The sequence below is a fragment of the Danaus plexippus genome, chromosome 31 (assembly GCF_018135715.1).
Source record: "Danaus plexippus chromosome 31, MEX_DaPlex, whole genome shotgun sequence".
Lineage (NCBI taxonomy): Eukaryota > Metazoa > Arthropoda > Insecta > Lepidoptera > Nymphalidae > Danaus > Danaus plexippus.
The window spans coordinates 230,106-253,891 of NC_083558.1; the positions used below are offsets into that span (position 1 = coordinate 230,106).

General features: G+C 40.8%; 3 protein-coding genes across 3 annotated transcripts; 1 reads left to right on the plus strand and 2 right to left on the minus strand.

The window, feature by feature from the left end:
* Positions 1-884: 884 nt before the first annotated feature.
* LOC133319882 (uncharacterized) lies at positions 885-2,281 on the minus strand. Its single transcript, XM_061525898.1, has one exon. It carries the CDS (start codon positions 1,955-1,957, stop codon positions 977-979), a length of 981 nt encoding a protein of 326 aa, XP_061381882.1. The 5' UTR covers positions 1,958-2,281; the 3' UTR covers positions 885-976.
* An 11,173-nt stretch (positions 2,282-13,454) lies between these two features.
* On the minus strand, positions 13,455-15,709 carry LOC116778498 (uncharacterized). The gene is made up of 2 exons (XM_061525891.1): positions 14,607-15,709; positions 13,455-14,324 (listed from the first exon to the last, which is right to left on the minus strand). Exon 1 carries the CDS (start codon positions 15,592-15,594, stop codon positions 14,614-14,616), a length of 981 nt encoding a protein of 326 aa, XP_061381875.1. The 5' UTR covers positions 15,595-15,709; the 3' UTR covers positions 13,455-14,324; positions 14,607-14,613.
* A 5,438-nt stretch (positions 15,710-21,147) lies between these two features.
* LOC116778469 (uncharacterized) lies at positions 21,148-22,809 on the plus strand. The gene is made up of 2 exons (XM_061525922.1): positions 21,148-22,243; positions 22,543-22,809. Exon 1 carries the CDS (start codon positions 21,163-21,165, stop codon positions 22,234-22,236), a length of 1,074 nt encoding a protein of 357 aa, XP_061381906.1. The 5' UTR covers positions 21,148-21,162; the 3' UTR covers positions 22,237-22,243; positions 22,543-22,809.
* The last annotated feature ends 977 nt before the right edge of the window (positions 22,810-23,786 follow it).

Genomic DNA, 23,786 nt, shown 5'->3' on the forward strand with positions numbered 1-23,786 from the left:
AATCAACCGACTTGCTGTTACGTAGATCTCACAACTTTACTGTCAAAGAACTGCTTTGCGAGCCTTGATCTTTTACGAGTTTCGTATTTGATGACATCTCGTTAGGTATAGGTTATAAGTTTTAATATGTAATTTTTATTATAATATACATAAAAGTATGTTTGGTAGAGTTCCTGACCCTCCGGTTGCCATCTTATATAACTCCTTAAGAAATGTATCAGTTTATGTTCAGATTCCTTAACAGTATGAGGGGTTATTATTGTCCAAACTTCAATAAAAACGTATACATTATCTGTTTTAAGGGAAATATCGAACTATGACTTGAAAACAAAACATTGAGCAAGGTTTGTAACACGTCACTATACTGCTTAGAAGTTTAGTAACTGGATTGATGAAAGACAAACACACAGCTATTGAATTAAATCAATCTGTGCGCTAGACGGTTCTATTTGAACACGACAGGTCCTTCGAACAGGTTCTTTGAACAGACAAATAGCTGAAGAAAAAATATATAAGACAAAGTCGCAAGAAACAGCTTGTCTATAAGTGAGACATTGATAAGTAATGTAGCTGTCACTGACCTAAGATCATGACATTTGTATTATTACTTAAAAATAAAACAATTATAGCTATTTTAATGTATGGGTTCGCGTAAATGTACTCAGATATTTTTCCTTACTTCTGTCTCTCTTGTTATCGGTTTTGTCACAAAGAAATGAAACTAATATATTTCGGATATACTACTATGTGAATTCACATCTCGTCTTCGTGATCACGGTTGCTGAAAAGTAGCCGAAACGTCGGGATAATGTAGTTTTAAAATAATAAAGGCCCCGTAGTATATCCGATATATGTTAATTTCATTTAAATGAATAAAACTCGCGAAAGTCTTAGATCTCATTATTTGTCATAAAGAAGTTATTGTACATTACAAAAGACAATGAATAAAAGAAGATAATGATGTAATGCTTGGAGATTACGCTTTGGTGATCTCTGATGGCACCGGGGTGTACTTCAGGCCTGTGTCATTGAGCAAGGTCACCACCCAGGCGTCCTCCTTCAACTTTCCAGACTTCAGCAGCTTCGCCGCAGCCAGGACATTTGCTGCACTCGTGTAGCCCACGAACAGACCTTCTTTTTCTCCGATCAGCCTCTTGTATTCCAGGACTTCCTCGTCACTGACGCTTATGGTGTCGTCCAGGTGTTCATAGTTGAACAAATTTGGAACACATCCATAACCCGAACCCTGGAGTAAATGCAATGGCTTCGTTACTTCGCAGCCTTTGATGGGCTCAGACCCTTCTGGTTCCACGACCACACAAACAATACTCGGATCCTTTTCCTTGAGATATCTGGAGGTCCCAGCGAAGGTTCCTGCTGTGCCGACTGTGGCGACGAACGCGTCGACTCGCTGGCCAGTCTGTCTCCAGATCTCTGGGCCCGTTGTTTCGTAATGAGCTCGAGAGTTCATATCATTGTTGAACTGGTTGACGTAGTACGCGCCAGTCTCTTCCACCAGCTTCAAACCTTTCTCCTCCGCTGCTTTGACATCAGATAATGTCACATTACCGTATGTGCCTTCTACTTGCGGAACCCTGACACACCTGGCTCCGAGAGCCTCCATGTGTATCGCTCTCTGCACGCTGTTCCCAGCAGACATGGTCACGGTCAAAGGATGTCCCAGCACCGCGCACACCACCGCCAGACCACATCCCTGATTCCCGGAGGTGATTTCCAGGACAGGTTCCCCCGGCTTCAAAGCTCCAGACTCCAAGGCCTTAGTGATCATGTGAAGCGACGACCGGCATTTGATGGACGCTCCAGGATTCATAAACTCACATTTGGCCAGGATCCTTCCAGGTCCAGGCCAGAGCCTGTCCAGCGCTACGAGTGGAGTGTTGCCGATCAGCTCTAAGGCCGATGCTTTGATGTCCGTGCTGCCACTTGTCTGAGACATTTTAACGTCAAGTGTCTTGTGTGAAGCCGCGAGTCCTACTGAATCAATTGAACGCGCGAACGACTCTTTAAGACTTATCTGTGACGAGGCGAGCTGCTTGGTCAGACACTGTCGTCTTGCTCAGACGATGTGAGCCTCTTAATATTTTGTACGTGAATGTTTGTACGGATGTTTGTCACACTTCAACACAAAAACGACTGTGCGGATTATTATGAATATTTAAAGTAATGTTGCTTGGACATTACTTTAACAAAAACTGCACTTGGTCTCCAAAATTCCACCACAATTTGTTAAGCACTTCTATTTTTCAGCTTAATTTTCTTTGCTTCACTCTGCCACGTCCAATTTCCATTTTGTATTCCAGGCGAAGTCGCGGGCTAAGGCTTATATTATATAATTTCAATGTCATGACTTGTGCACATACGCCTTGCATATACTAAACACAACTAACTAACGCGATGGACCCGGCACGCGCGCGGTTAGTCCACTGAATGATAAGAGGTTTTGTCTATTATTAATCTTAACTTCAAGATACAAGTTAAAACACTATGCTATGCAGTCTCATTACCATTTGTATTTAATAAAATATGGTTCCAGCCATCATTGGAAATTAAGTTTTAATTTAATTTCAATCATTCATAAATGAAAATGTACCAATTAGAAGTATTGCATATAGGTCCTGAGATGGACACAATAGCAGCTTGTCGCTGACAAAAGAGTGGCTATTGATGTAATTCCTAACCTTGGCACCGTATATATCCATTCCTTAACTAGTTATCCTCCGCGGCTCGTCTTGCACATTGCGATGGCTATTTTTTTACTTAAACAAAATTGACTTAATTTGCTTTACTCTCCATCCATCCATCACTCTCTACACTAAATAATATTTGCAATGAACTTTCTTTATTTAATGAAATTAGCTTATTTGTTAGAGTTTATTATTACAGACAAATACACAGAATAGAGTATATATATAAATATATATATAGAATTAAATAGAATTATATAGTGTATATAATGTATATATACACTATATAATTCTACATTAGTGAACACTTTACGTCAAATTGCTACAATTAAACTTATCAGCACTTTTCTTTGATACTTGGCCCTTATCTTAAACAATGCGATAGCCGCGTTTAGTCTGAAGTTTATATTAAATGAACTACGTTTTGCGTATTTTTAATTATAAAAACTTTGAAACCTTCCGGGGCCTTAAAGAGCATACAAACAAATATTTTTGCTCAATTACTTGAGATATAATGAGATCTAAGATTTTCGCGAGTATTCATTTAAATGAAACTAGTGTTATTCGGATTTACTACGCGGATTTTATTATTTAAAAACTACATAATCCCGACGTTTCGGTTACTTTGCAGCAACCGTGATCACGGGCAGACGAGGTGTGAATGTCTGTCAGTTGGTCCTTGTTATTTATCATCTACCGCCATCGATTTCTTAATTTTCTGGCGTACCGCTCTGGATGCCGGCAGAATGCGCTCACGGTGTCTTGAGGTCCTGCGGTGTGGTTACGGACATGGGATTTTATATTTTTAAGAACGGGGTCCCAGGTGTTTGATAGATTCCAGCCATCTTCTCTATTGAAATTGGGATGTTTTTTTAATTTCAATAGCCTCGCGAATTAACCTCGGTATATACTTGTCTTCCCGAGCGAGGATTTGAGTTTTATCAAACCGAATGTAGTGGCCTGGTTTTTCCATTGACCTATCCTATAAGACCTTTAATATATAAACGGTATGTAGATGACACCTTCACAATATTAAATAAAAATAAAACATGTGCTTTTCTGAACCATCTTAATTCTATCAATAGTAAGATTCAGTTTACTATAGAATTAGAGGCAAATAATTCTTTAGCTTCCCTTGATATACTTGTCGTTAGGAATCCTGACAATACTTTGGGACATACTGTTTATAGGAAACCCACACATACGGACAGGTACCTCAATGGTAACTCACACCACCACCCTATCCAGTTAGCTACCGTTGGCAAATCTTTGTTACAGAGAGCCCAACACCTTTGTGATGCTGACCACCTAGAGGCCGAGCTGCAGCATGTAAAACATGCTCTCACCATCAACAACCTGCCCGTGCCTCGCCAGCATCGCAAGAACCACCTGAAGCCACCCACAGTTGAATGACAACCTGCGATAATACCATATGTGAAGGGAGTTACTGACAGAATAGGCAACATCTTGAAGAAGGTTTCCATTAAAACTATTTACAAACCACATAAGAAAGTGAGCCAATTCTTGAGACCAATCAAGAGTAACATTCCTTTACAACAAGCGGGTGTATACAAACTCGACTGTGACTGTGGCTTGTCATACATTGGACAGACGAAGAAGAGCATCGGTACAAGGGTTAAGGAACACATCTCAGACATCAAAAACAGGCGCGCTTCGAAGTCAGCAGTGTGTGAACACACAATGGACAAACCAGGCCACTACATTCGGTTTGATAAAACTCAAATCCTCGCTCGGGAAGACAAGTATATACCGAGGTTAATTCGCGAGGCTATTGAAATTAAAAAAACATCCCAATTTCAATAGAGAAGATGGCTGGAATCTATCAAACACCTGGGACCCCGTTCTTAAAAATATAAAATCCCATGTCCGTAACCACACCGCAGGACCTCAAGACACCGTGAGCGCATTCTGCCGGCATCCAGAGCGGTACGCCAGAAAATTAAGAAATCGATGGCGGTAGATGATAAATAACAAGGACCAACTGACAGACATTCACACCTCGTCTGCCCGTGATCACGGTTGCTGCAAAGTAACCGAAACGTCGGGATTATGTGGTTTTTAAATAATAAAATCCGCGTAGTAAATCCGAATAATACTAGTTTCATTTAGTTGAGACATTTTTAAGTACTGCGTTTAACAACAATCATTTTTAATCATATAGAAGATAGATAATTTAAATTAAATGAAACATTATTGTCACACGTCAATCAATTTATAAAGGACAAGCTGATAACGCGGTTTTGTCTGCCAATTTACTATTACTAATATGATTTAGATAATCATTTGATTGGAAACAATATGGCTATAAACTTAAATGATTCATATCTCTACAACTAAGACAGACGAAACCTCTAAGCATTCAATGGATTCACCGTGCGGGTCCGGTCCGGGTCCATCGCGTTGCAGGGAAATGAACTTCAACGGGGCCTGGTACTTGCGACCCAGGTGTAGGTTTACGGGGCCCCTAACTAACGAGTTAAACGCTCACCTCCACAATCCAAGCTCCTCTACGTAACCCAATTTGAAACGAACCTACTAGGACCGCCTTCGAAGTACGTTCCAAGAATGAACTGATGTTAGTTCTGGACAGGCCCAAGTCTTTTAGTAGGTTGTAGAGAGATATATCTTTATACCTCTCGCTGCCATCTCTACCGCCTACAAATCTACGACGACTCTATTCTTACTGAGCTCATAATACTTGTTGACTTATTGTTCTCATACGTATCCATCATTATAGTCCAATCCGTAGCCGCTTTAAGGATAGAGTAAGGTTTGACGTTTGATTTTATAGCTTTAGTGCCTTCTCTCTCATAACCTACTGATCGGTAGTTTGTGGTTTTATCCCGTTGCGCTCTGGCTACCAAAAGACTAACCGCTTCACGTATGATTTCCAAAACCCTATCGTGTTGACGCGACTATTGGCCCCTATCCATTAGTACCTTACATCCCACCAGCAAATGCTTAGCAGTTCCAATTGCCTTCCCAAAGATATACCAAGGTTTTACGGTACCTTTACCCCAACTTACTAAATTACGCTGCTCTGAAACAGTCATCTGGAAGGCATTGAGATAAAATTATCATAGAGTTAAAAATCAGCCGTTAGGGGGAGCCCGAGCCACAACTTCAACATCTTTATGACGCCTGCATCTAACTTTGACAAAAGGGTTTTATTAAAATCATAGACGAGGAAAGGCAAGGAAATGTATCCAGAGGGTGTCCTACTAAGTATTTTTCCGATATTTAGCCTTGGGCATACGGGTACGCGACCCCGGATCCTCGAGCCACCACTTTCATACCTCTATCCTCATTCCATGAAGGTGGTGTCCTGTACCCCCCCCTCATTCCCCTTCCTAACCTCTTTCCCCCATTCTCTATCTTTTCCTTTCCTGGTTTTACCCGTAAAACGGGGTTTTGGAGGTCAGACGGCAGTCGCTCCGTTAAAACCACTCCCGCCACTCTTATGGTTGCAAAAGTTTATGGACTGGGTACGGCTAGGGCGTCGCCGATAAACGACGCGCAGGCACATCGCCCTACACCTGCGATAAGTGGGCAAGGGCTACCGTGTCAAGTACGGGCACGGCTAAAGACGTTAGTACCCCAAAGGAAACTCCGCTTTGCAACGTGGAATATTGGCTCTCTAACTGGACGATGCAGAGAACTCGCAGATGTACTCATGAGACGTCGGGTCCAGTGTGCGTTCCTCCAGGAAACTCGCTGGAAGGGCAATAAGTCTCGGAACATCGGACAGGGTTACCGGCTGATATACACTGGGTCGCCTTCAGGTAAAGCTGGTGTAGCGGTAGTGCTATCTGAGGAGCTTCGGAATGGTCTTCTTGAAGTCGACCGTCGCTGCGACCGCCTGATGCGGGTGCGGGTACTGGTCGAGGGAGTGATTACTAACTTGATCAGTGCTTATACTCCTCAGGCTGGATGTAGCGGGTCCGAAAAAGAGTCATTCTGGGAGCAATTTGAAGAGGTTCTACGTGCTATACCAGCTGCTGAAGTAATCATAGTTGGGGGGGACTTAAATGGCCACGTAGGTAGGGCTGCGGAAACGTTTGATCGTGTACACGGTGGTTTTGGTTATGGTCGCCGCAATGCAGAGGGAGAAAATATTCTCAGAACCTGTATTGCGTCTGATTTAGCCGTTGTGAACACGTTCTTTCAAAAGACTCCACAGCACCTTATCACGTATAAGAGCGGGTCCCACTCAACCCAAATAGATTATCTGCTGACCAGACGGTGTCATATCGGCAAGGTGACTAACTGTAAAGTCATTCCTGGTGAAAGCCTGACGGCCCAACATCGACTTCTTGTCATGGACTATGTCGTTACCCCGAAAAAGAAAGTGGCCGAGAAACGTAAGCCTCGCATCAGGTGGTGGTTGCTGAATGGAACGATGCAGACCAGCTTTCGGGCAGAGGTTGAGAGTCAAAATCTGTCGACTAATACCGAAACTGCTCAGGAAGTTTGGGATCGAGCCCAGTCAGCAATTATCACAGCAGGTAAACGAGTTCTAGGCCTTTCTAAGGGAGGACGGGTCATTGACAAGGAGACATGGTGGTGGAATGACGAAGTGCAGGAGGTGATTCGTGAAAAGAAGACTGCCTTTAAGAAGTGGCAGCAATCAAACTCTCCTGAAGACAGACTAGAGTACATAGCAGCGAAACGTGCCAGTAAAAGGGCTGTTGCCAGAGCCCGCAGTGATAGGTTATCACCATTATATGATACACTTGAGACTGCGGAGGGGCAGAAGCTCATTTACAAATTGGCACGAGCTCGGGATAAGGCGACGCAAGATATCGCAAAATGTCTTAGCGTCAAAGATTCCCAAGGCACGTTGCTGTGTAATCATGCCTCTGTGAAGGAGAGATGGAGATGCTACTTCAAGGAGTTGCTAAATACTCAGCATCCGTGCAGTCTTCCAACCGAAATACCTCCTAATCTTGGACTTATTGCCCCGATAACACCTGACGAAACTCGGAATTGTCTTCGACGCATGAAGAATCGGAAAGCGGTGGGACCTGACGATATTCCGATCGAAGCGTGGAAATCATTGGGCTCTCTTGGTGTGCTCATACTGACGGACCTTTTTAACCGCGTCTTGAACACTGGGACTATGCCACATCAGTGGCGTTATAGTTACATTACCCCTATATACAAAGGCAGGGGCAGTGTTCAAGATTGTGGTAGTTATAGGGGCGTTAAGATCATGAGTCACACCATGAAGCTCTTTGAGCGTATGATCGACCTCAGGCTCCGCCGAGAGTGTACTGTCTCGGAATGTCAATGTGGATTTCAGCCAGGATCGGGCACCTTGGACGCCATCTTTGCCATCAGAACTCTGATGGAGGCATACAGGGAAAAAAGGAGAGCTCTGCATGTCGCATTCCTAGATCTGCAGAAGGCCTTTGACTGCGTTCCTCGTCAATGTATCTGGTGGGCATTGCGATTCAAAGGCATCCCTGAGGCCTATATTGACATCATTAGAGACATGTACCGCGATTCCGTTTCAATGGTTAGGACTGCTGTTGGCGATACAAAACCCTTTCCGATCTCAGTAGGGGTTCACCAAGGCTCGGCTCTTAGCCCCTTCTTGTTCAATGTAGTGCTGGACACTGTCTCGGCTAACATCCAGGAACAGCCTCCATGGCTGATGATGTATGCCGATGACATAGCGCTCATTGATGAGAGCAGGTTGACGCTAGAGCGAAGAGTGAACCTCTGGAAGGGTACGCTTGAGAACGGTGGTCTTAAACTAAATGTGACGAAGACCGAGTACATGGCTTGCGGAAGCCCGGACTCTTGCACTATCCATATAGGTCCTGAACCAGCCGTTAAGTCGGAAAAGTTCAGGTACCTTGGATCTATTCTGCATGAGTCCGGAGGCATCGATCACGATGTCCAAGCCCGGATCAGCGCTGCTTGGGCGAAATGGCGTGAGGTCACAGGTGTGGTCTGCGATCGCAGAATACCTACCAAGCTCAAGGGAATAATATACAAGAGCATAATCCGACCGGTTCTCTTATATGGAAGCGAATGTTGGCCAACACTGTCCAGGCACACTCAGGAGCTTCACGTCACGGAGATGAAGATGCTGAGGTGGATGTGTGGCGTAACGCGAGCTGACCGTATACGTAACACATTTATCCGAGGTAGTCTTGGAGTCCGTGACGTAGCGGATAAGCTTCAAGAGAGTCGCCTGAGATGGTATGGTCACGTTGCACGCCGGCCTGAGAATTACGTCGGAAAAATTTGCCTTGATATGTCGGTCCCTGGAGCAAGACCCCCAGGACGCCCAAGAAAGCGATGGCTGGACACCGTGAAACAGGATATGAGAGCCAATGGACTTACCACCGCGGATGCTAAAGATCGCGCAAAGTGGAGGAGTTTAAGCAGGAAGGCAGACCCTGGCTAATGCTGGGATAATTGCCAGGATGAAGAAGAAGAAGAAGAAGACGAGGAAAGGCCAATTTAAACGTGAAGTTAGATAATTATCGTAGATCCAAGCTTTTTTAACGTTACTGATCTCTTGGCTATCTACCTTGTTGAGATCGTTTAAAAAGCTATCTACTATACCTTCCAAAGATGGAGTACGACCTATATTATCAATCTTCCGAACGAGAAATTTAAATGGTGCATTTTCTGTAACCGTAGAAATGCATTGACCGCCTAACGATAATCCCGGATCGTATGAGGTGTATCTTGTACTCCGCCTACCGAGACACAGACAGTGACATTTACTTGGTTTTGTCCTCAATCCATCGGTCCACTCACAGAATCTATCCACTTCATCTAATAGTACTTGACAGTGTTTGGGGTTACGTGTCAGTATTGCGAGATCGTCAGCGAAGGCTACAATGGATTCTGTGTATTTGTAACCCCCATTTTTTCTCGTTGCTGATTAGTTTATCTACTAAGATATCAATTACAATCTACACTTATAACAAATCTGTAGAGAGGTGAATTGTGTACATGAAATATATTTTAAAAACAACTATAAGGGGGGCGATTAGTGATCGATACTAATGCCAAAAATGCAATCAGTAGAATTTTGTCTGTCTGTCTGTCTGTATATTCTTTATAGAAACAACAACTTGGTACAATTATTCTTCATTCTCCTGGACAGGTTGTTCTATACTTTCCATCACGCTACAATCAATAGGAGCAGAGCAGTGAAGGGAAATGTTGGGAAAACGAAAGAAATTACTTCATCCTTTAAGCTTCCGTCGCGTGTGCAGCCTTAACGGTTAAAGATACGTAGACATTATGTATGATGGAAATATTCTGCAACAGTATGTCTATCTTTTATGGTGGACTCACAATGACACGCGTAACTCCCGATAGATTAGCAGTTCGGAGCTTTCTGATTATATTTGTTTACTCTTACGTTTATAATACTCTCACTCATCCCTAATAAAATAAAATAACATTATTACCTATTCAAAAAAAAGAATCATTGAAGTCAGCATAGGAACCCTAAACTTATACACGAAATACGCTAATAAGCCATCGCGCGTGAATCCTGAATCATGCTATAAGGATTATTTTTGCCCCGCTCAACGCGGCTCGCGGCGGCAGGGTATAAAAAGGCGGGAGGCGAGCGCGAGCTTCATTCAACATTTGGCTGTTGACGCGTTCGGAGCGTTCGACTTTATCGACAGACAATAATTGATATTAAAAGCCGTGCTTATTAGCGCGACTTTTAATAGATAGTTTATTTTAATTTCTTTTGTTGTAATTTTATAAAATAGACACGAGTTGTTTTGGTAGTGTTAAAATATTCGTTCAAATTCCAAATTAGTTGGTAGTGGTAGAAGTAGAAGTAGTACGCATAGATTTAGACAATTATAAGGCTCAAGGGCAGACTTTTCGTGTTGCTGGAGTAGATCTCGATGTCAGTTGCTTCTCGCGTGGTCAGTTATACGTTACTCTTTCCCGGGCTAGCAATTATAGAAATCTCTATGTTCATGTCACCGGACAACCGGACGGGTCAACATTCAACATAGTTTAACCGGGAGCTTTGCGCTGGAGTACTTTCGTTTCATAGATACTTAATCCTCATGTGAAAGTGATCTAAACAATATTAATAATAATAGTAATAATTTGTTTATTTCAGACAATTTACAGTCCATTTGTTAGTTACAAAAAAAGAACCCTTACAACTATGTTAGTATAATAAATAACGATAATAAGACAAAAAAATTAACATACGAAAGGAAAAAAAAAAGATTATTTGCTAAGCCTAACCTGCCTCACCAGCACGTTGACAAAGTGCTGAAGCGCAGGCTCGGCCAGCTTGGCGCTGAACATTTTCAGAATCCTGTTGGGACTTGATCGCATTCTATTAAGTAGCGATCCAGTTCTTTTACTTATTATAGAAAAGGAGTCATCAGTACCCGCCTCAGCGAACATGGCGGACGCGCTACAGAAGCGTCCAATTCCCAACAAAACTCTGAATCCATTATTATATGGCACTCTCAGTGCGTCTAGTGCTTTCTTGTTGTAACAGTTCCACAGGGCACACGTATAAAATGTTTGGCAATACGACTTAAACAAAGTTATTTTCACCTCTTTACTACATCAAGCAAACCTGTGGGCAAGCATATTACATTTGGCGGCAAGTGCCCTTCGTTCACGTTCAATATCTGCATGGTCTCTGAGATCTTGGGAAATGTAATGACCAAGATATTTAAATACTTTAACCTGACTTAACTGTTTCTCATTTAGTTTTAAAACCGGTTTATAGTCGATTACCCTTCCACGGATCCCAAAGACCATGTACTCACTTTTATTGGCATTGTACGTAAGGCCATGTTTTAATGCATATTTCTCACACATCTTTAAGAGACACCTAATATTAGCAATACATTAACTTAATAACCAACAAGGAGTTACACGCTGACGGAGTCGCGGTCATAGCTGTTAATAGTAATGTTCTGCGGTTCCTCATATTTTTCAACAGTATTGTTTATTGACATGTTATATCGCCCTACTAAAATACGAAAGTTAATCTGTCTGTTACATCACAACCACTGAACCGTGAGGAAGGACATATGCTATTTTTTTACGAAAAACATTGAGAACGCGGACGAAGTTGCAGGCAAAAATTAGTATTAAATACTATTGGAGACAAACATCAAATTTGAAATATACCTACATTGTAACTCAAAGTTTTTGAAGGGCCTTCTTTAGTTGTTATAGAAAACTTTAATTTTGAGTAATACGACGCGATCATATCAGTAACTAGGGGCGGAAAGTTGTACCATTTCAGCGCGAATAGCATCAATTCATGATGTATCGACCCGAACGCGTTCTCTAAGTCTATCCAACAAACTGTAATTTGCCTCTCGCTTTTCCTAGCATCTTTTAAACTCGCCGACAGCCAAGTGTTGTGTTCTAGGCATCCAGAAATCCCAGGTAGAAAACCCTTTCTGGTGATTTGGCCTAAAATACCCGTTGCTGAGCATGAATCGCGTCATCCTTTTTTGTAGAACTGAGAAAAAGATTTTGCATATAGTATTTGTTAAGGCGGTCTTGTATCTTTCGGATCTTTTTGGGAATGAGGGCAAAAAATTGCTTTCCCGAAGCGCTCCGGGGTTTGCTTCCTTGACCAGATCTTACCGTATATATAAATGAGATGTTTACGAACCGATGAATATTTTTTAAAGACTATATACGGGATACCATCGGGTCCCGGTGTAGATCTATTTAGCTCGAATTTTTTGGAGATAATGTATTTTTTCTTAAAATAAAGTTGCAATGATGCTGTTTTAAAGATAATGATTGAAATCACAGGAGAATAATAAGTTAATATTGATAGTATGTACACAGCTTTATAGGGAATTAGTTTGTGAAGAATATTATGAATTGAGTGAGAATATACAAATGAGTTGTTGGCTATTTACTATTAGGGGAAACTAAGTTTGTCAGACACCACGCGTAACATGAACGTGTGCCACACTCATCTCGTCTGTCAATGGTCACTGCTGTAAAGGAACCGAGACGTAGCGATCCTGTATCGAAGTGAAACTTATAGTTTATTATTTAAGAAGTCTTGCTTCCGACAATATATATACATGTGAACCAGCAATTTTTCTTGATATGAGGGTATTAAAACAAAAAGTCACTTCAGCTTTATAATTTTAGTATAAACATATACATTTAATGCCATTACAGAACAAATTACGTTTGGTGGCAGCGAAGGATGCAAGAAAAATCAGTTTGACTTATAAAACTATATTTAAATAACAATTAAGACTTATATCTAACTGCCACTGATGGCTCAGAGTCAGCATCTGGTGCTTTACACCATTGCTGTACTATAAACTTATTCCCCGGTCATGCTTGCGTAACAAACAAGCAAACCCTTACTGTAATACATTATATTGTCACTCATAACACACTCCCCTTAAGAAATATATCAGTTGTATGTTCGGATTCCTTAACAGTATGTATTATTGTACAAATTTCAATGATAACTTGTCAGTTATCTGTTTTAAGGGAATTTTAAGCAATAATCTGTAAATATCTTATATTCAAAGTAAAAAGTTAAAAAACACAACAGGTTCTTATAATAAGAAACTGTCGACTACAACTAACTGACTACAACTAACTACGACTAACTACAACTAGATTTAAAACTATTAGAAATATTAATTACAACTGACTCTAGACGAAACAAATACCATATTCTAAATTAACTGTTTAAAAGATAAAAATCTATCGAACCAAAAGATAAGCTCTCGAACAATCTACGTACTTCAACAAACATATTTTAAGGTAGACATGAACATTGATACTGTAACATTTATAATCTATATTAAAGGCGAACAAACAACATTCACTTCTTTTGAAGTCGGTTAAATATTTAATTTGCCTTAACAGCAATAGCTACAATTTATTTTATCGCGACACAAATACCGAACAGTAACTCGAAAAGAAAACATTGAGCAAGGTTTGTAACGCGACACTACACTGCTTAGAAGTTTAGTAACTGGATTGATGAAAGACAAACACGCAGCTATTGAATTAAATCAATCTGTGCGCTAGACGGTTCTATTTGAACACGACAGGTCCGTTGAAGAGTTTTAACAAATTGTAACTAAGATACAACGAAAACTCATCAAAATGGCATCCGTATATTATGAACGGTATATTTGGTAAAAAAAAAACCATGTTTGAGACCTTGACAGACTTGTTTGTTGCTTGAATTGCTTATCGCATTCGGTAAAAAAACTTCCTGTTTAGACCTTGACAGCGTTTTTGTTATGTACATTACTAATATAATTAGATAAGTGTACATCTATACATACGAATAAAACCAGTCCGTCTGTAATAACTGTTTACTACATGTATATCAATACATACATGAGACATTCACAAAAATAACATGTTTTAAATGTCTGTCTGTCTGTTTGTTTGTTCCGGCTTATCGCTGAAGCGGCTGGTCCGATTTTGACTAGATTTTTATTTGCAGGAAGCTGTAATAGGGAATAACTTGGGCTATTTTTATTCCAAATCCCCTTTCCGTATGAAGCGTTATCATTCGCTAGTGAGAGCGTCTTCTTTATCCGTCTGTGCATTAGATACTGTTGTCTGGAAGACGAGACTATAAGTACTGATAATTATTTAAAAAAAATATGAAGAATAAAATATAATAGACAAAGTCGCGAGTGACAACTTGTTTTAAACAACAATAAATTGATAAGAAATGTAGTTGTAATTCACCTAAAGTAATAACGATTGTACTGTTCCTTAACAATAAAATAAATCTCATACTTTAAAGTACAGGTTCCCACGAATGAGCTGAGATACACTTTCAAACTTTTATAAATATTACAAAAGATAATGAAAAGCAAAAGGGAAATTATGCCGTACTTGGAGATTACGCTTTGGTGATCTCTGATGGCACCGGGGTGTACTTCAGGCCTGTGTCACAGAGCACGGTCACCACCCAGGCGTCTTCCTTTAACTTTCCAGCCTTCAGCAGCTTCGCCGCAGCCAGGACATTTGCTGCACTCGTGTAGCCCACGAACAGACCTTCTTTTTCTCCGATCAGCTTCTTGTATTCCAGGACTTCCTCGTCATTGACGCTTATGGTGTCGTCCAGGTGTTCATAGTTGAACAAATTTGGAACACATCCGTAACCCGAGCCCTGCATTAAATGCATTGGCTTCGTTACTTCGCAGCCTTTGATGGCCTCAGAGCCTTCTGGTTCCACGACCACACAAACAATACTCGGATCCTTTTCCTTGAGATATCTGGAGGTCCCAGCGAAGGTTCCTGCTGTGCCAACTGCGGCGACGAACGCGTCGACTCGCTGGCCAGTCTGTCTCCAGATCTCTGGGCCCGTTGTTTCGTAATGAGCTCGAGAGTTCATATCATTGTTGAACTGGTTGACGTAGTACGCGCCAGTCTCTTCCACCAATTGCAAACCTTTCTCCTCAGCTGCGGTCACATCCGCCAATGTGACTTTGCCGTATGTGCCATCCACCTGCGGAACCCTCACACACCTGGCTCCCAGAGCCTCCATGTGTATCGCTCTCTGCACGCTGTTACCAGCAGACATGGTCACGGTCAAAGGATGTCCCAGCACCGCGCACACCACCGCCAGACCACATCCCTGATTCCCGGAGGTGATTTCCAGGACCGGTTCCCCCGGCTTCAAAGCTCCAGACTCCAAGGCCTTAGTGATCATGTAAAGCGAGGACCGGCATTTGATGGACGCCCCAGGATTCATAAACTCACATTTGGCCAGGATCCTTCCAGGTCCAGGCCAGAGCCTGTCCAGCGCTACGAGTGGAGTGTTGCCGATCAGCTCTAAGGCCGATGCTTTGATGTCCGTGCTGCCACTTGTCTGAGACATTTTAACGTCAAGTGTCTTGTGTGAAGCCGCGAGTCCTACTGAATCAATTGAACGCGCGAACGACTCTTTAAGACTTATCTGTGCCGAGGCGAGCTGCTCGGTCAGACACTGTCGTCTCGCTCAGACGATGTTAATCAAACCTACTGATATTATATATATTAAAGTTTGGACGGATGTACGGATGTCTGTCACACTTCAACACGATAACGACGAGCGGATTTTTAACAAAACATTGCTTGGACATTATTATAATGTGTCAACTATAATTAAAAAAGTGTCCTAATAAGTGTCTATTTAGAGCATTTCTTTAGATCCTAGCAGTTGTGTATTGTAATCAATCAGGTGACAAACGCTAGTATAGTCGTTCGGTTTAAATCTATGTCGTTTCTGTATCGAGGCGCAGTCACGGGCTAACGCTTATATTATATATTTTCGGTATCATGACTCGTGTATATACAACTGGTTTGTACGAAACGTAAGCAAAGTGCTAACTCATCTTCACTTCGAGATATCAGTTAAAACATTATCTCATTTACCAAATATTAAGTAACTCTGCTGCCTCATCGTCGTTTATCAAAGACTGATAAAAACAAATTCTGCCAAATAAAACGTATTGAGTAAGAGGTATTCGTGATAATCTTTCACACTATACACTTCTGTTGTTTTATATAATATCACGCAACGTAGTTAATAAGTTACCTGCAATAAGCGAGGCTGGTCACCGTCGCAGGCCCCTGCTGCTTCAGAACACCGCTGACCACACACGACACACGGACAACAGACAGTCATCAAAGTAGGAGAGCTCCAATTGTATTGTCTAAGCTATCCACCGTACTCCCCGGACCTTGCTCCAACAGAATACCATTGTTTTGGAAATTTGGATAACTTCTTGCAAGGGAAAAAGTTAAACTCCCGCGAGACAGTCTCGTAAAGCGAAGTCTCAGTATCAGTCTCTTTGAGATGGCAAAAGGTCCTTAAATAGCAATGGTACTCATTCTGACTAAACAAATATATTACATAAAAACGCCTTCAATAAAACGCTCCCTCGCTTAGAAAACGCCTATTTCGCATGTGAGGACCCACCTTAATAAATTAAAATTAATATCTTTGTTTTCAAAAGAGTGAATATTCTTCTTCGAAACTTTGGCTTTGTATTAAATAAATGATTTAACTGTGAATGAAAGTAATATTATGAAGTCCTCGGTCAATGTAATCCAGATAGTCTTAGAAGTATTGCGTCTGCCTGTAATCGCTTCACGCTACAATTAATATAGATGTGACAATCGGATCTTTACAGATTTAACTATTGTTCAACCAGTTAGTTACTTTTAACTGTACTCTTTGAATAGATTACTTGACTCAAATTATTTTTATTCTCGTATAAGCATTGCTTCTTGCTCCCTCTGATAAGGAAGTCACAGTGATATCGTAAAATTATTCTAAAAATGAAATTTAAATAACAAATGTTTCAGGTTAAAGGAAGGAGTGTAATAATCTGAACCTACTTATACTTAACATAGGCTACGAGCTGACTGACACTGAACGGCTCATTGAATGAATACAGCGATTGCGAAAAGACAAGAGAACGTTTGATTCATTGCTCCTTTCCGTAATACAGAGAAACGGGACGAGAATATTCCATCGAGTAGAGCCTTCAAGATGTTTACTGGCTGACACCAGAGCCGGGACACGAGCGTATGTTACACGAGTGTTCCTCTCTACACGGTTATATAATGACTTGGAGAACTCTGAACATTGTACATTAAGGCCCCCAATGCACTGGCGTCGGCTTAAACAATCAGTTTATTTTCTTAAAATAATTCAGATAATTCAGTTAATGAGCGACTTAAAATAAAGACAAAATGTGACAAGGGAACTATCCGTGTCCAGTTCGACGATGCAACCTGTGGTAAGAAAAGTCGCAGTATTCAAGAGCAACACTTTAACTCTAAGGTCAACTCGTTGAATATAATCTAGAACGTGTGTCGCTGGTATGTACTCGTATCACAACTTAACTTGCCAGATATATGTTTGGTATGAACAGACTCACAGATGTGCTTTATACAGTCGGGGTACTACTCTTATATGTCAATTATCATTGATCTATCTATCTACCTATCTATCTATCTATCTACCTATCTATAGATCTATCTACCAATCTATCTATCTATATTATATCATATGTGATGTGGATCATGGGTGATAACACTATTACTGAGGAACTTTATTCTCGTAGCAGAACTAGAAGTCGTTGGCAGGTGGTCCGCTTGTTTGTTGTTAGTACCAGAGACTACCAAACCCATTTGAGAGGGTTTTCACCAAATATTGATCTTATCTCGATATAAGATTTAGGTTCATTTATATTGTCTTTAGCTATCACCAAGACGTCCGTCATCATTATCCAACGCACCACAAAACATTCAGATAGAACGTTGTCTCTTGTATGAAACTAAATCCGATAAGAAATCTATTTCAAGATATCACTGAAATTATTGTTATCTTAATGGGAAGCGGTATATTGGTTGATTATTCTACAGATCAGTTGATCCTCAGAAGCCTATATCTTATATATTTGAAGTGAAACTTCTTATGCGACCTCCAACAAGGTTGCCGGAAACATTTTACTCTCCTGGAGGGGGGGGGGGGGATAAAAAGAGACAGAGCGAGATGGAAGGCGTGGCACCCGAACGCATGCGGGCAATCAATTGTGACTTGTAAACAATGTTAATGAAGTCTGTCTTAAAGAAACACTAAAATTCCTTAAAAATCAATTTCTAACCCTTCCTGTTTCCTTTCCAACATTACGAGGTTGCACTACACCCGCGCGGAGGGCCTCCCCGCACTACAGAGACAGGGGTGAAGCGTGAGGAGATACCGACCTCAAGGCCAGTCTTACAAGTGTATACAGTTCTCACCTCGTCAGACAGTTGATGGCCCAGAACTCTATCTAGTTAACATTTCGTTGGAACTTATATTCAAAATTATTTGGAATCTATAGAATATATATATATATATATATATATATATATGTCAATAATCACAGTATATATATATATATATATACTGTAGGAATATATGCGGGTAGGCGAGGGGCGGACCACATACAAGCAGTGGCCAGAGGAGATCGGGAGTCTCGCTAGTCCGTGAGGCGAGGTGGTGTGACAGATCAGTCGTTAGTACGTTGGCGGAGAGCGTTTGAGTCTTTCCTCTGTGTTATATTCAGATATCATTTGAAGATAAGTTTAAATCGAGAGAGCTGGAAGTTATAAAATTTAAAGTTGTTTTTCTTTATTTTTAAGTTAATTTAATAAATTAATAGTGAAATCGTATCGAATATTATTTTTAAAATAAGTCAATTCTGATCTCGTCTCTAAGATATGTCCAGTAGTTTTGATAGTTTTCATATAAATAAGTATATCGAGGAAACCTGCCTAAATGATTTTTATATTATTTGGATAAAAATAAACACTTGGACAGTATCAGTTCCGTCCTGTGTCAAACATGTCAGGACTCGAGACGTTATAGTTAAATCGTTAGATTGACCGGGATTTTATTTTTTATACGAAGCAGGTTTAAATTTCATATTTTTTTGATAATAAATTAATAAGAAATGTAAGTGGAACAAAGAATTTCCTCGACATGGAAGATTTATTTACAAAATAACTTTTATAAACACAAAAATAGGTGGTAGGAGGGTGGAACAATTAGTAGTGCATCAATACATAATCTTCAAGTGTTACACAGTTTGTGATAGTAAATATACGTTTATTTCTGATAATAATACTATTCTCACGCCTCTCGCTTATCACCCAATATAATGGGCTCGTCGCTGATGATAAGCCATTCAGTGATAATTTATGTTGCTGTGCTACAACAAATATATAGTCATTTCAGCGATTTTGGAAAAATCATTCTCTCAGATATCCGTATTGTTCACAGAGGATTTTTGTATGCTAAGGGGGCAAACCAGCAAACGACCTAACTGATGGAGGTGGTACCGTCGCCTATGACATCCGCAATATAGTTTTGTGGACGAGTTCCGAGGCTTGATAGGGGAAGAGAGAAAGGATGGGAAAAGGGTGGGAAAAGGGAAAGGGCAACCGTCTCTCTCACTCATCAAACGAAACGCAGCCATTAAAGACTACTTCACTGCGATCTTCTGTCAGAGGGTAGTGCTTCCCCGGTCGAGCCAGTAGTTATTTGACCACATCTAGGCCCTACCACCACGGAGGTTCAGTCGCAATAGATTTATCCGTACTAAAGTTGCCTCATTGCAAGGAATAGAAAAAAATTAAAAATACGAGTCCATGTTCTTTTCTTAAGTAACGAATTCATAATAAGCATAGTAATAGAACGAAATACAAAAAACGTTCAGTATCGAAGTCACTGTTACAACAGAGTAACAAAGGTTTTGAGGGTGGCTGTTAATTATATCCTAATTAGGGAACAACAGACAATTAAAGGGTCGGTTGTACTAACAAAGTTATCGTGTACAGAGGAAACTCGCAAAACGTAGTTCATTTTACATAAACTTCAGACTAAACGCGGTTATCGCATTGTTTAAGATAAGGACCAAGCATCAAAGAAAAGTGCTGATAAGTTTAATTTTAACAATTTGTCGTAAACCGTTCACTAATGTAGAATTATATAGTGTATATGTATATAAATATATAATGATACTTACTCTATTCTGTGTATTTGCCTGTAAAAATAAACTCTAACAAACAAGCTAATTTCATCAAATAAAGAAAGTTCATCGCAAATATTATTCAGTGTAGAGAGTGACGGATGGATGGAGAGTAAAGCAAATTAAGTCAATTTTGTTTAAGAAAAAAAAAAGCCATCGCAATGTGCAAGACGAGCCGCGGAGGATAACTAGTATGAATTAATATATACGGTGTCAAGGTTGGGAATTACATCAATAGCCACTCTTTTGTCAGCGACAAGCTGCTATTGTGTCCATCTTAGGACCTTATTGGTATGCAATACAACCTGCTGCCGCCACGGTTTGCTCTCGGTGTCCGGAAAAGATAATTTCGTGTTACTCCTAATTGATTCATTTTAATTTATGCGTGATTGAAATTAAATTAAAACTTAATTTTCAATGATGGCTGGAACCATATTTTATTGAAACCATCATTCAACAAATGGTAATGAGACTGCATGGCATAGTGTTTTAACCTGTCTTGAAGTGCAGAGCAAGATGAACCGCGCGCGTGCCGGGTCCATCGCGTTAGTTAGTTGTGTTTAGTATATGCAAGGCGTATGCGCACAAGTCATGACATTGATATTATATAATATAAGCCTTAGCCCGCGACTTCGCCTGGAATACAAAATGGAAATTGGACGTCGGCAGAGTGAAGTAATGAAAATTAGGCTGAAAAATAGAAATACTTAACAAATTGTGGTGGAATTTTTAAAACTTATTGCAGTTTTTGTTAAAGCAAAATTATTTTAAATATTCATAATAATCCGCACAGTCGTTTCTGTGTTGAAGTGTGACAAACATCCGTACAAACTTTAATATATATAATATTAGTCAGTTAAAATTGGCTGAGCGATTTGACAATGATTAATCAGCAGCTAAGTCTTAAAGAGTCGTTCGCGCGTTCAATTGATTCAGTAGGACTCGCGGCTTCACACAAGACACTTGACGTTAAAATGTCTCAGACAAGTGGCAGCACGGACATCAAAGCATCGGCCTTAGAGCTGATCGGCAACACTCCACTCGTAGCGCTGGACAGGCTTTGGCCTGGACCTGGAAGGATCCTGGCCAAATGTGAGTTTATGAATCCTGGAGCGTCCATCAAATGCCGGTCGTCGCTTTACATGATCACTAAGGCCTTGGAGTCTGGAGCTTTGAAGCCGGGGGAACCGGTCTTGGAAATCACCTCCGGGAATCAGGGATGTGGTCTGGCGGTGGTGTGCGCGGTGCTGGGACATCCTTTGACCGTGACCATGTCTGCTGGGAACAGCGTGCAGAGAGCGATACACATGGAGGCTCTGGGAGCCAGGTGTGTGAGGGTTCCGCAGGTGGATGGCACATACGGCAAAGTCACATTGGCGGATGTGACCGCAGCTGAGGAGAAAGGTTTGCAATTGGTGGAAGAGACTGGCGCGTATTACGTCAACCAGTTCAACAATGATATGAATTCTCGAGCTCATTACGAAACAACGGGCCCAGAGATCTGGAGACAGACTGGCCAGCGAGTCGACGCGTTCGTTGCCGCAGTCGGCACAGCAGGAACCTTCGCTGGGACCTCCAGATATCTCAAGGAAAAGGATCCGAGTATTGTTTGTGTGGTCGTGGAACCAGAAGGCTCTGAGGCCATCAAAGGCTGCGAAGTAACGAAGCCAATGCATTTAATGCAGGGCTCGGGATACGGATGTGTTCCAAATTTGTTCAACTATGAACACCTGGACGACACCATAAGCGTCAGTGACGAGGAAGTCCTGGAATACAAGAGGCTGATCGGAGAAAAAGAAGGTCTGTTCGTGGGCTACACGAGTGCAGCAAATGTCCTGGCTGCGGTGAAGCTGCTGAAGGCTGGAAAGTTGAAGGAGGACGCCTGGGTGGTGACCGTGCTCTGTGACACAGGCCTGAAGTACACCCCGGTGCCATCAGAGATCACCAAAGCGTAATCTCCAAGTACGGCATAATTTCCCTTTTGCTTTTCATTATCTTTTGTAATATTTATAAAAGTTTGAAAGTGTATCTCAGCTCATTCGTGGGAACCTGTACTTTAAAGTATGAGATTTATTTTATTGTTAAGTAACAGTACAATCGTTATTACTTTTGGTGAATTACAACTACATTTCTTATCAATTTATTGTTGTTTAAAACAAGTTGTCACTCGCGACTTTGTCTAATATATTTTTTCTTCATATTTTTTTTAAATAATTATCAGTACTTATAGTCTCGCCTGAACAGATAGTCTCGTCTTCCAGACAACAGTATCTAATGCACAGACGGATAAAGAAGACGCTCTCACTAGCGAATGATAACGCTTCATACGGAAAGGGGATTTGGAATAAAAATAGCCCAAGTTATTCCCTATTACAGCCTCCTGCCAATAAAAATCTAGTCAAAATCGGACCAACCGCTTCAGCGATAAGCCGGAACAAACTAACAGACAGACAAACATTTAAAACATGTTATTTTTGTGAATGTCTCGTGTATGTATTGATATACTTGTAGTAAACAGTTATTACAGACGGACTGGTTTTATTCGTATGTATCTATATAAATAAGTAATTTACATAACAAAGAAATCTATCAAGGTTATTATATGAGGTGGCGACCGGAGGTTCCAGCAAAACTACGAAACTTACTTATATGTGTATTATAATAAGAATTACATATTAAAACTTATAACCTATACCTAAGCCTACATGATCGCCCCGATGTTAGGATAGCAATCCCATTCCATAGCGTGTGTGGTATCAGGAATCTTCTGGTTCACACGGCTTGGTGCTCGTTCCGCGGAGTCAGCGGCGTCACTCGGTATATGATATCTTATAACGACGTTGCCCGGCGATGTTCATTCATGTTATAACAAGCTTCCGCCCGCGGCTCCGCTCGCGTGTTGCGTTGATAAAAAGCGACCTATAGCAAAAATAATAAAATCGAAGTATAAATAAAATCAGATCTTGTCCAGTTGTCTGGCAGATGTTTTGAACATTATCAAAACTTGGTATTTAACAAACATTTTATTTCACCGTGAGTTTGTTAGTTATTTGTCTCGGTTTGGAACAACTCCCCGGGCGAATAGTCATTGGCATTTTGTTGTTGTTTCAAGTTTTTCTTTATTTTTATGACTTCCAGTCAAATCAAATGTTTTGAGTTTCGGAACGCGACATTAAATCTTCCGACGATGTATTCTGCGCTCCAACTCACACACGCGCACTGTTTTGATATAATTGACTTTGAACTTTGTGTAGCGGTAATAAAGTGCATATTGACTCTTTGACGTTAGGAACATACCTACGTTGTTTAAACTACAGTGAATGCTTGTAATTTAATATGAACTTTATCAAATAGCAATAAAGCTCAAATTGTCTCTTCGTTTTAGTTAGAAAACGTTTGTATTGAAAAAAAAGGGGTGTTTTTTAGGGTTTTCCCAGCAATTATTCGAATTTTCCTCGCCGTAAAAACCATAAAAATAAAAAGAATTGGTCAAATTGGTTCAGGC